This window comes from Poeciliopsis prolifica, unplaced genomic scaffold, assembly GCF_027474105.1.
Source record: "Poeciliopsis prolifica strain line A6 unplaced genomic scaffold, Auburn_PproV2 SCAFFOLD019, whole genome shotgun sequence".
In the NCBI taxonomy this organism is placed as follows: Eukaryota; Metazoa; Chordata; class Actinopteri; order Cyprinodontiformes; family Poeciliidae; genus Poeciliopsis; species Poeciliopsis prolifica.
In genome coordinates this window covers 7,411,539-7,425,144 of record NW_026562394.1, presented here as the reverse complement: position 1 = coordinate 7,425,144, position 13,606 = coordinate 7,411,539, and the positions used below count along the sequence as shown (strand labels likewise).

At 39.2% G+C, this 13,606-nt stretch overlaps 1 protein-coding gene across 1 annotated transcript in view; it reads right to left on the bottom strand.

The window, feature by feature from the left end:
• abr (ABR activator of RhoGEF and GTPase) overlaps positions 1-13,326 on the bottom strand; it is a 121,211-nt gene extending 107,885 nt beyond the window's left edge. Inside the window, exon 1 of the mRNA XM_055043360.1 lies at positions 12,346-13,326. Coding sequence (XP_054899335.1) covers positions 12,346-13,111 — 766 coding nt within the window. The 5' untranslated portion in view covers positions 13,112-13,326. The remainder of the gene's footprint in view (positions 1-12,345) is intronic.
• Positions 13,327-13,606: the final 280 nt, after the last annotated feature.

The following is a 13,606-nucleotide window of genomic DNA, read 5'->3' as shown; positions in this document are numbered from 1 at the left end:
GGTAGGAAATTTGCTTTAATTTATTCAATCATAGAACTACTTACCACTACCAACTAATTATACTCATTTAAATTTTGGGGAGAAAAAAAAATTACTTTTAAATGTACTTACTTTACCAATTTTTTAGATGCCTGCTTCTTGTACTTGTTAAAGAAGGGTTACTCTTTGTACTCCACCCCAAATATTGAGTAGAGTACAATCTTTGGGTATTTTATCCATCTCTGAACGTTGGTTGAGAAACCTTGTGTGTGTAAGGCAACTGTTGGTTTGGGTACCAAGTTTGCAATTGTTCTTAACGTGTATTTAATCCAATTCCTCACTCAAAAGATACTTACATGTAATTACATTTCAAAAACATCTAAAACATGTGACCGTGTGAATCATCAGTTGTCACTTTGTGATGAAAAACTTCCCAAAACTCAAGATATAAAACAAAAACAAAATGTAGCTACGCTCAAAAGGTTGCTCAACACAAAGTAAGAAAATTTCCTCTTTTTGCTAGTTAGAGAACAAGCGATGACAAATTTGCACTCACCACAGCAATACAAAAATGACTAGATGTCACAGCCTCAAAAGAAGCTTGATACTATCAATTTATGAGAAAAGCAAGTATTGAGGTTGCAATAGCAAAGCATCATTAGTGTGCTAGATCTGAACAATATTAAATTGACAGAATTAATGGCCTTTGTTAATTAATACAGTCAAGGACGGGGCTATGAATCCATGTTTTGCATGCAAATATAATATGCATGAAGTCTCACTGCAGTAGAGACTCAGAGCTGATACAGACTATCAGTCTGCGTGGGTTTTGCTCAATCTACATTGAGCAAAATGTGGATCGTTGCCACGTGTTTATGAATAATATTGCTATGGTTTTATTACAGCCCCAGTGAACACTGTCTCAATGGTGTTTTCAGACATAAGGTTAGAGGGTTAGAAAGTGCATTCAGAAATTATAGAAAATTAAAGCGCAAGATTAATAAAAGTAGTAATTGACACAAACGGAGTGAATGAAAAGAAGCAAAAAATAATGATCGAGTGTTGAGATGTTGCTGATAATAAACATAATTATGAGTCTAGGCTAGTTGCGACAAAGGCATGAACTTTATCTCTGTCTCTATTTATATCATGCTGAACAATTGCTACTGACGTACATCTTGTTTGGTCATAGTCGTCATATGGTTTAAAAGAGTCAACCCGCTGGTTGTTTACCCCGTTCTAAAATGAGTTAAAGCTAAACTCCAATCTGCTAAATAATCCACCACAGAATCCTTTGTTACTCAACAATTACCATATGAGCTAACTGAGAAAAATATACATTTTAATCACAGTCATTGGGCTTCTCACGTCAAGCTGCGACGCGTCTGATGTGCTAATTTCATCACAACCTCAACTACTAGTTCTAATCATGTTCCTCATAGAGATACAATCAGGCAATGAATGTTTTAGGCGGCGACTATTTTCATTAAGCTCATCAAACGCTGATTAGGCTGAAACTCAGGGAGCAATTTGCATTCATATTTAAAAATCTGGCATGGTATAAATCCAAACTCAAATAGTAGTTCAATATATTGCAAATTTATGAACGGCAGTATTGCTGCACACAACATGCACATGACAAAGCAAGGTTCCCCAGAAAACTTGCAAAGCCTGGTGGTTGGGTGCTATCGCAGTTATTCATCCAGGGGCCAAAGTGTTTTTGCGTTAAAAAATGTTTAAAGTTGACAGGAAATTTGAAAATATATCTTGATAATTATTTATTATTAAAAGATTTAATATTAATACCTGAACACCAACTATGAAGTCTTAAAAAAATGCTACCTTTTTTAAAAAGCTTAAAATATAAGGAATTCTTAGCCTGGTGGGGGCACAAGTAAAGCCTGGTGTCCTGCCAGGCTTATAATATACTGGGGGAAACCCAGATGAAGAATTGTCTTAACTGGAAATAAATACCATTTTATTAATCACCATGCGGTGAGACTCTATGCCGTAATATAAGTGTTAACATTGATTGTCAACGCAATATTGAAAGTTTTAAAAGGCAAATAGTTGTAGTGTGTTTTGATCAGAAGGTTAAAACACCGCAACTGTGAGGTGATACAACATCACATGACAGAAGCTCCTTTTTTTTTAAAAGAGAGACTTTTAGCTACTTTTCACTGCATGGTTACAAACTCCTTCCACATGAGCAGTAATACTGAAGTAAAAGTGAATCCTCAGTAAATATATGGATGGAATGTAAACAGCTGCACCACCTAAATAAATAACAGGGAGTAGCAAACTGATGAAGGCTTTACTTCACAGTCAGTCAGAGAACAATGACGGGCTCTGTGGACCCTCATGCAGCATGCACTCTCCTGCACACCCGTCTCAACTCACCACAAATGCACAGTACGGTCTCCATGGCACCCGAAGCCAACCCTAACCGAACGAAGGGCTGCCTCCGATTGCAGTATCAGACTTTTTTGTTCTCTTCTTCACTTTTTTGTTGTTGTTTTGGTTTAATGTGGCTTCTCATTATTAGGGGGGAGATGGGAGGAGGTGCGCAAACCGGTTAACTGACAGGAAAACCACATTTCTTTCACATACTCCTGAATCTTGCAGCTGCTCATCTCTTGCTATTTGGTATGGCGTGTCCATGCATAAAAACTCCAAGTTACTATGATTCATTCTGAAGTGAAGAAAAGGGGAGAACTTCTTGAAGGTGGAGGAGTGAAAATTAGATCACCTCAGTCCTGCTTACAGGAAAATGAGAAGGGAAAAAAAGGAATTTAGCTGTGTGTGTATAAGAGGAGGAGCTTCCAACTCCTCTTTCTAGCTTGTCTGTCACTCTATTAAACTCATGGGCGGTCCATGCTTTTGTTGATTTTAGAAACCAAAGGTCAGTATGTCAGAGTCCCATAAATAAGGAACTTAAAGGAAAATCAGGTGCAGGGCTCTCTTTAAATTCACATAGTCTGGATTAAAGTTCCTACTTCAACAAGCAAAACACATTTTTAAAATAACTGTATAATGTTTTATACATCAAAAAGAAAGCCTTAAGGGAAAGCGCAATTAATACTGAAATTAAATCTTCAAACAATGTAACGGATTTCTGAGACGTGAGAGAGTGCAATGCGCAACTCCCTGAATACTTGCATTCCTAGTCACAGTTTCAACACTTGCTGACTGCGGCTGATGTTGTCCACAGGCTGCAGAAACACATTGCGTCACAGGACTTTCTATGAGTTGAGCTTAAGTCCAATCTGAAACTGAATGGAGGGGATTTCTCCTGAGATGCAAGTACGCAAATGTCACCTGGTCAAGTTTCGTTCGCCAGAGCTGTAAAATCCCACGGTGTTTGTAGGGTAGGGGACCCCCAAGATATGGCAAGGGATGTATCAGTCAGAGCTCAAAATGCCAAAAAAGACAAATTTATGGGATTTTCTTATGAGTATTTTCTGATCAGCCTCTTCAGTAAGACTGCGTAGAGAATCTGCCGTGTTGTCTGTGTTAGTCCTATCTGCATTCCACTGCTGCCATCCTGAAGAGAGAGATGTTTTGTGTCTTGCATTCTGATGTAGGGAATTGCCTAAAACAACTCTTCTTTGATCGACTGTGGCTGGCCCTCCAGATGCTAAAGGCATACAAAAATTTTATTTTTGTCAATATTTCCAGGGTGTGATGATCCCTGAGTAGAGAGAAAAAAATTACATCTTCAACTACGCAGGTGGGATCGTCTATATTGGCCAATGCATCAGTGAAGTCTACTCTTTTTACTTTTTTCTTTAAAATGTCTGTTCCCTATTCCTTCAACAGATAGATATCAGATAGGGTAAAGAAACTTTTCCAGGAGTTTTGGGTAGAGTCTAGGAAATTCTCAAGTACTCTTAAAGCTTTTAATGCATTCATTTATTATTCTGCTCAAAGCCCTTTTCATTATCATCAGTACTAGACGCCATCTGCTATTCGTGATTTAGCTTAGTGTTTCTCTGATTATGAGTTATGTCATATTTACATCAGTAAATCCCTGTAGAGATAGATTAGTTTGGTCAATAAAGAGTTTACACTTTGATTCAGCAAATGTCTAGAAGTGTTGACATAACTTGCTCTAATCTCCAATTTAATCAATTACCATCCCAAAAAGGGTTAAACTTCTGGTCTTTTCAAACGTACAATGATTGATTGGGAGGAGAAAAGAAAATCCAACAGATGACTAAGAAAACTACTCACTTAATGGTGAAATACTGAGAAAGCTTGGCGTTGATTGCCTCTTGCTTTCTTGTGATCAAAGGTGTACCTCAGGGATGAGTGCTAAGGCCATTAATATTATGATCATTCACCTTAGATATCAATAATCTTGATCAAGGAGTATCAAACATCAACTTTCATTTTCATCCTGATGACACTATGGTGCATTGTAACAGATGCAACATATAGATAACTTGTAGGCACTTCCTCTGTTTTCACAATCCCTCAATACTGCTCAGCAACAATTTGTGCAGTTCAAAATTAGTCGTCATGCTAAAAAAACAAAACAAAATATTTATTTTGTTTTCAAAGTTTAAATTCAATTCTTTCAACTTTTCTATCTATTGCTACTCTTCATGGTTTAAAGACTGAGTCAGTTTCTAATTTTGGATTCCAATGGGCCTTTAAAACTATTCATTGTAAGTATATTAATAGTTATAATAAAATGTACAGTCATATCATGTAAAGTGTAAGAAATAAACACTACATCTGAAAACTGTAGTGCTGAAGATTTAAGATTCAGATCCTGCAGTTTTAATTTCCATCTGGATGCTTTAGGCGATTCTGTAGTTGGTGCCTCACAACCAGCAGTGTCTGACCGTGTATTTCACACCTCCAACATAGAGGTATTAGTAGAAACATTCAGCACCCATCTCAGCCTCAGTGCTGCAACACGCACACATTCTGCCCATCTCCAGCCATGCCGATTCATCACCAAGGCAACACGAAGACAAGACGGGCAAAAAATAGTCCATTACCCCCGAGGACTGGAAAATATGAACGCTGCAGAGGTTTGGAGCAATAGCAGGTCAGAACTGCATAGTTCTGATTATTTTTCTGACTAACACAACATATTATATAGAAAACAAAATACTGGAATTTCTTGTCGAGTCAAATAGTCCACAAATAGTTTTGCAGATGAGATGGACGACGTTCTACTGCACGTCTTTAAAGAAATCTTTTTCAGACAATAATTCACGTAGTTAATGAACTCTAATGGAGTTTGCAAATGTAAAAATACTCATATTGTCACTTCAGCTGATTAGATGTTTTTGCATTGTTGTTTCCATAGAAGTACGAGTAAACCTCACATTCATGTTTCAAAACTTTGACTGATCGTGGTTAGTGAGTTCTGATTAGCTGGTTAGTTGAACAAACTCAATGGTGTAATGATGGAATCGTTTAAAAATATTTAGGGAAGGCTTCATTTTTCAAGCTGAGTTTTTGTTTGTAAAGCTCTAAATTTGTGCAGTGATAAAAAAAAAACAACTCTATCTCAATGATTTTGTTGATAAAAAAGTAAATGGAACATTAGACTTGAGGTAGATGGTCTGAGACTCAAATCTTAACAGTTTTTGTCTGATTTAATGAAGAGTAAAAGGAAGCTGGCATGAGCTACAGGTTAAAACACAGGTTTTATCCTTTCACAATAAAACCTCTGTGGTTTTATTGTGAAAGGATGAATTCGATTATTAGCCAGTGATGTTGGTGGATTATGAGATGTTAATTGTTCATAAAAATCTGCTTGTTTCATAAATCTTCACAATAATGATCACAGGATAATTTCAGAGTAAAATAAAAATCATTTCACCTCTGACATTCTCTCACAGCCAAGCTATAAAGACACACTCACCTGAAAATAGCAATATTTAAAAATCTTTACCATTTAGAATTGCGAACAAAGGTTTTAAAATGGTTCCCAAATATTACAACTTCTCTATCTCAGTGAAGAGAAGAAAACCATATTTGGTGCAATGAAAAATGAAGTAGTAGATAATGTGAAGACAGGGATAAACAGGTGTCAATTTAGACATTATAATAATATGAAAAAGGTTGATGCATTCTAAAATTCAACTTTAGCAGATTTTAAACTATTACTACTTACGAAACATAGATGCATATTTATATTTCTAGTTGAGTAAATATTTGTTTGATCATTTTTTCTATTATAAAGCAACCTTTTGTTGATTTAAAATGGTAAATTACTTGTTAAAAGATACACAAATAATGATCTAATGTTCATCTGGCGATTTAGAACCAAAAATACAAGTGAAAAAATATTTATTTCCATCAGTAGAGACTTGGAACATGGCTGAATTTGGGTGAAGAACTCGAATCTTGACTTGGGTTTTAAAAAATGTACTTCTTTGCATCTTGCATGTTGAGTACATTTTACTTGCAAAATAACAAGAAATCTTGGGGCTGTATTCCAAGCATCAACTTTCCAAGTTCAAATGCAGGAGCCATTCTTTATGTATATCCCACTGGGAACGCTTAAAATCTAATTTCCTATGACAAATTAAATACAGTCACTGTTTCCCATTACGTGCAGCACGTAATGGGAACACACTCACACAGAAGCTAATGTAAACCCACCTTAGCTCATCAGCAGTCTAACGACAGAAGCGAGCCAAACTACTCTGGCCGGATTGTTTTTTTTTTTCTGAACAGTCTGTCTGCCAAACAGTAAAGAGCTCACTCTAACAATAAATCAAAGCGTAACTCCACTTAAATAAAACCAACAACAAGCCAGAGCTTTTTATTTAGGACTAAACAGTCAATGATGAAACCAAACCAATGTTGTGAGTTTTTATGAAGTCCAAAGAGCGCAGTTTTCCCTGCAGCACATGTTATTCAAGACGGGCCCGGACCTGCCCTGAGCACAGAAACAGTCAACCCAGGGAAGGTGCCTCACGCTCGAAATCCACTCTCAGGAAAAAGGGAGTGACAGAAACAGTTTTTCCTAACGATTTCTGTTATTGAAGAATTCAAAAACATAACATTAAAAAGTTCAGAAGACCATTGCAATAACAGTAATCCTTCTGGATTAAAGTGTATATGAGATCTGTGAATTTGTCATTTGGGACCAGAAAAAACATTGTCAGACAAGGGGATTGGGATGAGAACTTGAATTCGTCATCCAAAAAAATAAACAAATAAATGAAATAAGTTAAAACCCGCACAGACATAGGGTTATAAACAACAGAGTACTGGACAAAGAATTGGTGCCAGCATGATAAATTTAAGATTTATTTAGGGTACTACTTCCTGTCAGGCGAAATTAATGACGTTCCTACAGACATAGTTTTCATTAACCAACCAGTCCTTTCTGCAGAGTCAGGCGAATATGGCTGCTACGTGTCAAAGCTCTTTTCAACAGGTTTCAGCTTGCTGCGCTGATGGAGAGATAAAGGACTTCTCAGCTTTGCACTAATGATGGGTCGATTGTGCTTTTATGCATGAGATGAAATGTATTGATAACGTAGAGCACCAACTGAAAACCGACCACAACATTTTCTGCCTTTGTAACTTTTTAACGTAAAAATAGGAAGACATACAACGAATACAGTACAATTTCTACTAATTTATTGTTTATCTTTTATGATTGTCCTCTCATCACGTAATTTCAGTTTCACTGAACCTGTTTGCTTGTTTCGAATGCCAACTGAACATGTAATTCAAAATCCCAATAAAGGTGTTCTCATTCAAGCAATGTTCTACAGCAGCTGAGTATGAAAAAACTGAAGTTATTATTTTGGGATCTAAAGAGGAATAATCGGGAGTCGGCTCAAAGCTTCACTTATTAGAGCTGGATCAGGCCTGAAATCTGGGTGTGGAGATGGACTCACACCTGAACCTTTAGTCACATAAAGACAATAACAAAGTCAGCTGATCCCGTTCTCAGTAAAACTAGAAAAATGCAGCACATCACTCCAGTTCTAAAGTCCTAACAATAATTAGTTCATAAACCACCGAATGGTTTAGCACAAAAATATCTCAAAGATTTGTGGTCATGTAAACCCTTCAGACCACTCAGGTTTTCTGGCTCCATGTTTACTCTGAATACCAAGAGTCGGAGCCAAAAGCAAATAAGCATTTGGAATTCGGTTTTTATGTTCCTCTAATCTGGAAGAAACTTCCAGAAAACTGCAAAAATACTGAAAAGATTTCTTCTAAATCTAGGTTAAAACCGCATTTGTTTAGTGTTGCCTTTGACTTTCCCACTTGCAGTCGTACCAACTGAAACATTTCAGTATGTAGTCCAACTTTCATTTCCTTTTCTGTTAGAGCACTCTGTCTTTTGCTTCAAACATCTTGAATCTTAAATCTGTGATAAGACATGAACTCTGCTCGCCTTGAAAGGCAGGAGTATTTTTTTCTGTTGAGCCACTTTGCTTCAGTCTGTCACATAAAGTGCACTGAAGAATGTGATTGCAACGTGACAGAGATTTTAAAGTTCAAAAGGGCATGAAGACTTTGTAAGAAACTGCACTTTATAAAGTGCGAATGTCGTATTTCCTGAAACAAACCCAGACATCATTGTCAGAGGTCTCGGCATGGGTGCAGTGAAGAGCTGTGGGTAACTTTCAGAGCTGAGAGATACTGAACTGAGTAGTGTGTGATAGGTAAAAGGAACAGGAAACAGCCCTGTCAGCAGAACCATCCTGCTGTCAGAATGACTTGAGAATGCAAAATTTGGTAACTAACCAAATCCACCAGTTTTACTGTGACAATCCTCTCCTGTAAACAAGAATCCATTTTGGTTCAACACTGATCAGCTACGGTTCTCCTTGGAGTCCAATTTGTGACTGTACGTAACAGAAGATAGCTGAACAGGAAACAGAGTCTGGCTATGAAGAAATCAAGCAAACGGTGAATTTGAAGTTTCTGTGGAAAATGATTCAGAGGGACCACATACAGAGGCTAAATCAATCGCCTAAGACTGACATGACCTTATGCTTGGTCTCTTCCTGAAAGCCTGGCTTTGTGTGTGTGTGCTAATGTAAATGCACTAACCAGGGAACTCTTCTTTGGGATTACAAAAGTCAATCTGAGGGCATTACGGGTTGGGAATTCTTGGGTTTCCATCCTACACACCCTCTATTGTTTGCGGTCAAAGCTAAAGTCCTTCCACTGATTATCTTGGCTGTCACAGCAAAGCGTCAGTATCCTGTGGGATAACAATGCTGGAGCAGATTAGGAGATTAACAGTAATTGCTTTTCCTTACCTTTCCACATGTTTACAGTAAAATACAATCCCCAATCAGCTCTAGGTGTGGAGAAAACTGTTTGCTGTGATTAGAAGTCACTGCAATACTTTCCTTTCTTTGTCTTTGTTTGGACAGTCTCACATTGGAGAAGCAAAGCCAGAACTTCGTCGCACAATGGCTTTGTTTTGCATCTGCGGTACACACCATCTGACATTCTTTCAGAAAATCCAAAGTTCTATTTTGGCGTCACTTTGCTTCCTGTCTTTTGCAACAGCGGAGTTGCTGCCACGTTTGTGCGGCAGCCGTTCTCGTTCCACGGAGAACCTTCTGGACATGTTGTAATCAGGAGACCAATTAAAATTTTAAAAATGAAGAAGTTATTAATGCTCCATTAATAAAGATTATGTACTACAGCACATGTTTTATCTGCTTAGAAAGTTTTCCTCAGTCTATTCTCATGTTCATGTTAGTCACTTAATGTTGACTCATGAGATCGCAGACGATCTTGGTCAATTTCGCCACACTTTTAAGGAAGTATCAGATTTATGCAGTGGGATTTGTCTGATTCTTGTGGTCTGATTTTTTTCCTCAGACTATCCATTGTTAGGCAGAATCAGTCTCTATTTCACTGGATATTTTATATAGCTGTACATTACAGAAAAAAACCTGGTGAGAAATGATTGATTTTTGAGATGCCTGGCACCAGTTTTATTTAGATGCAGACAAGAAACTCCGGAAAACGTTTATGGGAGGCAGTTCGCGTCAGATTAGAATACAGCATTGCAGCTGCAGCAAGAACTGTTCTGCGCATGCAGATAGAGCTTAATCGGATCAGAAACAACAGGTTGGTAGGCTGATGCCCATTCACCATCAGCCCAGGGTAACATATGGATACCAGTGGGTTGTATTCCTCAGCTGGAGTCGCAACGGCGCCCACAGAAACCACCAAATAATAAACAATATGTGTTATTTTGGTCCAACTTTGCAAAATTAGGAATTAGATTACAGTGAGTTGCAAAAGCAAACCCCTTTAGCCTTTTCACATTTTTGCACACTACAAGCACAAACCTTAATGTATTTTAAGATTTTGTGTGATGGACCAACACAACACCACAAAACACAAAGTCTTGCCATGTAGTTCTGTCTAGTTTCTAGTGCAAATATCTTAGGACACTTGAAATAAGAGAAAACTTGTTTTAAATCAAGAATTCCTTAATATTGATTTAATATTAATTCCACATGTACATTCTTTCACTAATAAGGTATTTTTTCCACGTTAGAAGTGAAATAATCTGCTACTGGAATTAGTTAATTTTTATCAGTATTAAAAAATTATTGACTTAAAAAAATATCCTTTGTCTTGCTAAAAGTTTGCTAAAAGTCTTATTTTAAGTGTTCTACGAAAGGACTAGGCAAAAATACTTGGTAAAGTTTTGTGTTTCTGCAGTGAAAGTAGTCCATATTTGTGACCTATAATACAAATAATATATCATTTTGATTTTTCTACTCAGCACATGTGCAATAATAGTTCGTACAACCGCTATTTGATTCAATTCCAGTTGAGGTTTCCATCTACCAAATTTGTACATCTAGCAAATGAAGATTTATCTGAAGGATCACTCAGATGAGCTGTAGTGCATCTACAAACATAAATTTAACTCTCACAACTGGATTATGGTTTGGATTTTGGCTAAGCCATGCTAACACATGTGTTCATTTAAACCATCTCATTGTTGCTCTGGCCGTTTGTCTGGATTGTTTGTTTTTTTTTTTTGCTGAAAGGTGAATCTCCTCCCCATGTCTCATGTCTTTTGCTCTTAACTTCCTAACTACCCCCATTTTGTGTTGGTCTAAGTAACATTCATGTTTGTGAATTTAACATGAAGAAATGTGGAAATGTTGAAGGACTGGACTATCTTTTTGCAAAGCACCAGCTGTGAATGAATGTGGTGTTTTTCCTCAGCCAGCATTATTAGTTTGAGGAGGATTTTCAGTCCGTTTAGAGAGAATGCACTGTATGCCGGTCAGGCTAGTAAACTAGAGTTCTGCACAGCTCACTGCACCTCACACTCTCTGCAGCCAGCGTTCACACTCATTCTGCATGTGGCAGTTTTGTGGGGTGTTTGACATGGAGCTGCACCGACAGGATGTTACATCAGTCAGCACCCACCTGACTGTGCACGAGGAAGCTGAAGGGCTCATCGGAAACGCACCGTTAACATACAGATACAGTTGTTTTTTTTAAACTTCAGAAACACTGCTACTTTCACACGTTTCCCAAGAATTTAAACCATTGCCAGAACAGCCTCCAACTTGTTGTAAACACAGTTAACAACAAAATAGGGAAGAAGGCTAAAACAAAAAAAATAGCACAAACCAGAAAACAAAGTCATCCATCAGCTGACTTCCTGTCTAAAAAGAGCTACAGGCCTGTGTGCCTGACAGCTGGGAATATGATGATGGGAGGAAAAAGTGACAAGGTGGTGGCTTTGTAAAAACTATTCATAACCAATAAGCTTTTTTTCCATTTTGTCACATCACAACCATGAGATTCGGTGCATTTCATTCGACCACCACAAAGTCACCTTTTTTTTAAATAAATAAAAATCTGATAAGTGTGGCATACATTTGTGTGCTATCAATTTATGCAACTCCACTGTGCCTCCTGGCTGCCGCTGCAATTAATGCTCTCCTTGTCCAGTCTTATCAGTCCAGGCCGACAACCACGACTTGAGAGTTTTGATGACTTCACCCGTCTATTTTCGGATGACTAAAAACAATAAATTAAAGCTGCATTAAAACTTCTCCTGTGTTGTCTGGCGATCGCACTGGACTTTATTCAGACGCATCAGAAATGTGGGTGTACGATACAAATCCAGGCCACACTTTTCAGATCTTTGACTACCTAAAAAAAAAGTGTTTCCACTTCCAAACAATGCAACATTTGTCACATAAAAAAAGTGAAAAACATAAAATAGCAAAATGTGAAATGAGGAAAACCTCAAGGGGAGCATTTATGTTGAGATGATAAGAGCAGGATGCAATAACTATGAGATATATTTCAATGTAAATCTGTGACTGCACTGATTTGAATACTCTTTTGCTGAAGCGTCAGACAGATTACCTGCAGAGGAGGAGTCGTCGTGGTCGGAGCTCAGGTAGCCATCACTCCTTCTGTCAGGTGTGCTGCAGCCGGAGCCGCGGGAGGCTCTGCGGTGACCATGCGGGAAGGACGGGGACAGCCTGCCGTCATCGGAGTCAAAGTCCCTGCTGTGGCGGAAAGGCCGCAGATTGTCCCTGCAGATGACCGGCGTCCGCTGGTTGTCCTTGCCAACGCTCTTCGGCGTCAACAAGTTATTCCGGACGAAATTCTCGTTCAGCTCCGCATCCTCGTATTCTCGGTCGCTGTCCTCCTCCTCGTTGTCGTTGGCGGCCTTGTCCCCCCTCCTGGGCTTCTGCGGCGGGACGGGGATGGGGACGTACTTACCTGCCCTGCCGACAAACCTGCTGCGCTCTCGGCCGTAGCAGCCGGGCGCGTTGGCCGCCGCGCCGAGCTTCAGGACCCCGGAGTCGGACCCCGCGGTCCTCTCTCCGCCTTCGTCCTCTCGCCGCAGCGGCTTTTTGACGTTCCTCGTCTTCGGAACGGAGAACGTTCCTGCGTTGCAGTTTTCATCCTTCCCTTCGCTTCTCTTCTGCTGGGCCACGGTGGTCTGCAGGTATATCACCTTGAATTTCTCCTCCGCCAGAGCCTTCTGGAGCTTCTTCAGGTTGGCTTTACACGACTCCAGCTCCGACTCGATGTCCTCCACGGAGCTCAGGTCCATTCGGGGAACCTCTGCGTCGGGGAACTCGTTCCTCCAGTGTTTGGCGAACTCCTCCTGCTCCCACATTGTGATGTTCGGGCGGCCGTCCGTCACGTCAGAGAGAGGAATGCGGGAGCTAACTGTCGTCGCCGTCCGTCGGTTAGCGGTAAATCTGTCACATACACCCACCTTCCTCTCGACACCGCTTTTTTTATTTAAAGAAACAAAAAATATAATAATAATAATTATTATTATTATTATCTGCCGGCGTTGGTCACTTGGCGCCTTTCAGGCCCTCTTCATCCCTCCGCAGGCTGGAAGACGTGTCGGCTCGAGAGATGCGGTGAACAAGTTTGTCGCTGTGCTGAAAAGTTTCGAGACTTCCTGTTTCCAGCCGCGGTGCCTTCAAGGACTGCTGGAACAAATGTAATCTGTCGCATCTGAATGCTACGGTTTGCTACTGAAACTGAGATTTCCGCAGGTTTGTTGACGGAACGAGAAGCATTCACGTTTGTTTCAAAAATCTGGAAAAAAACGCTTTATCTCCTCTCTTCATGTTGGTCCACCCCCCCCTTTTTTTTT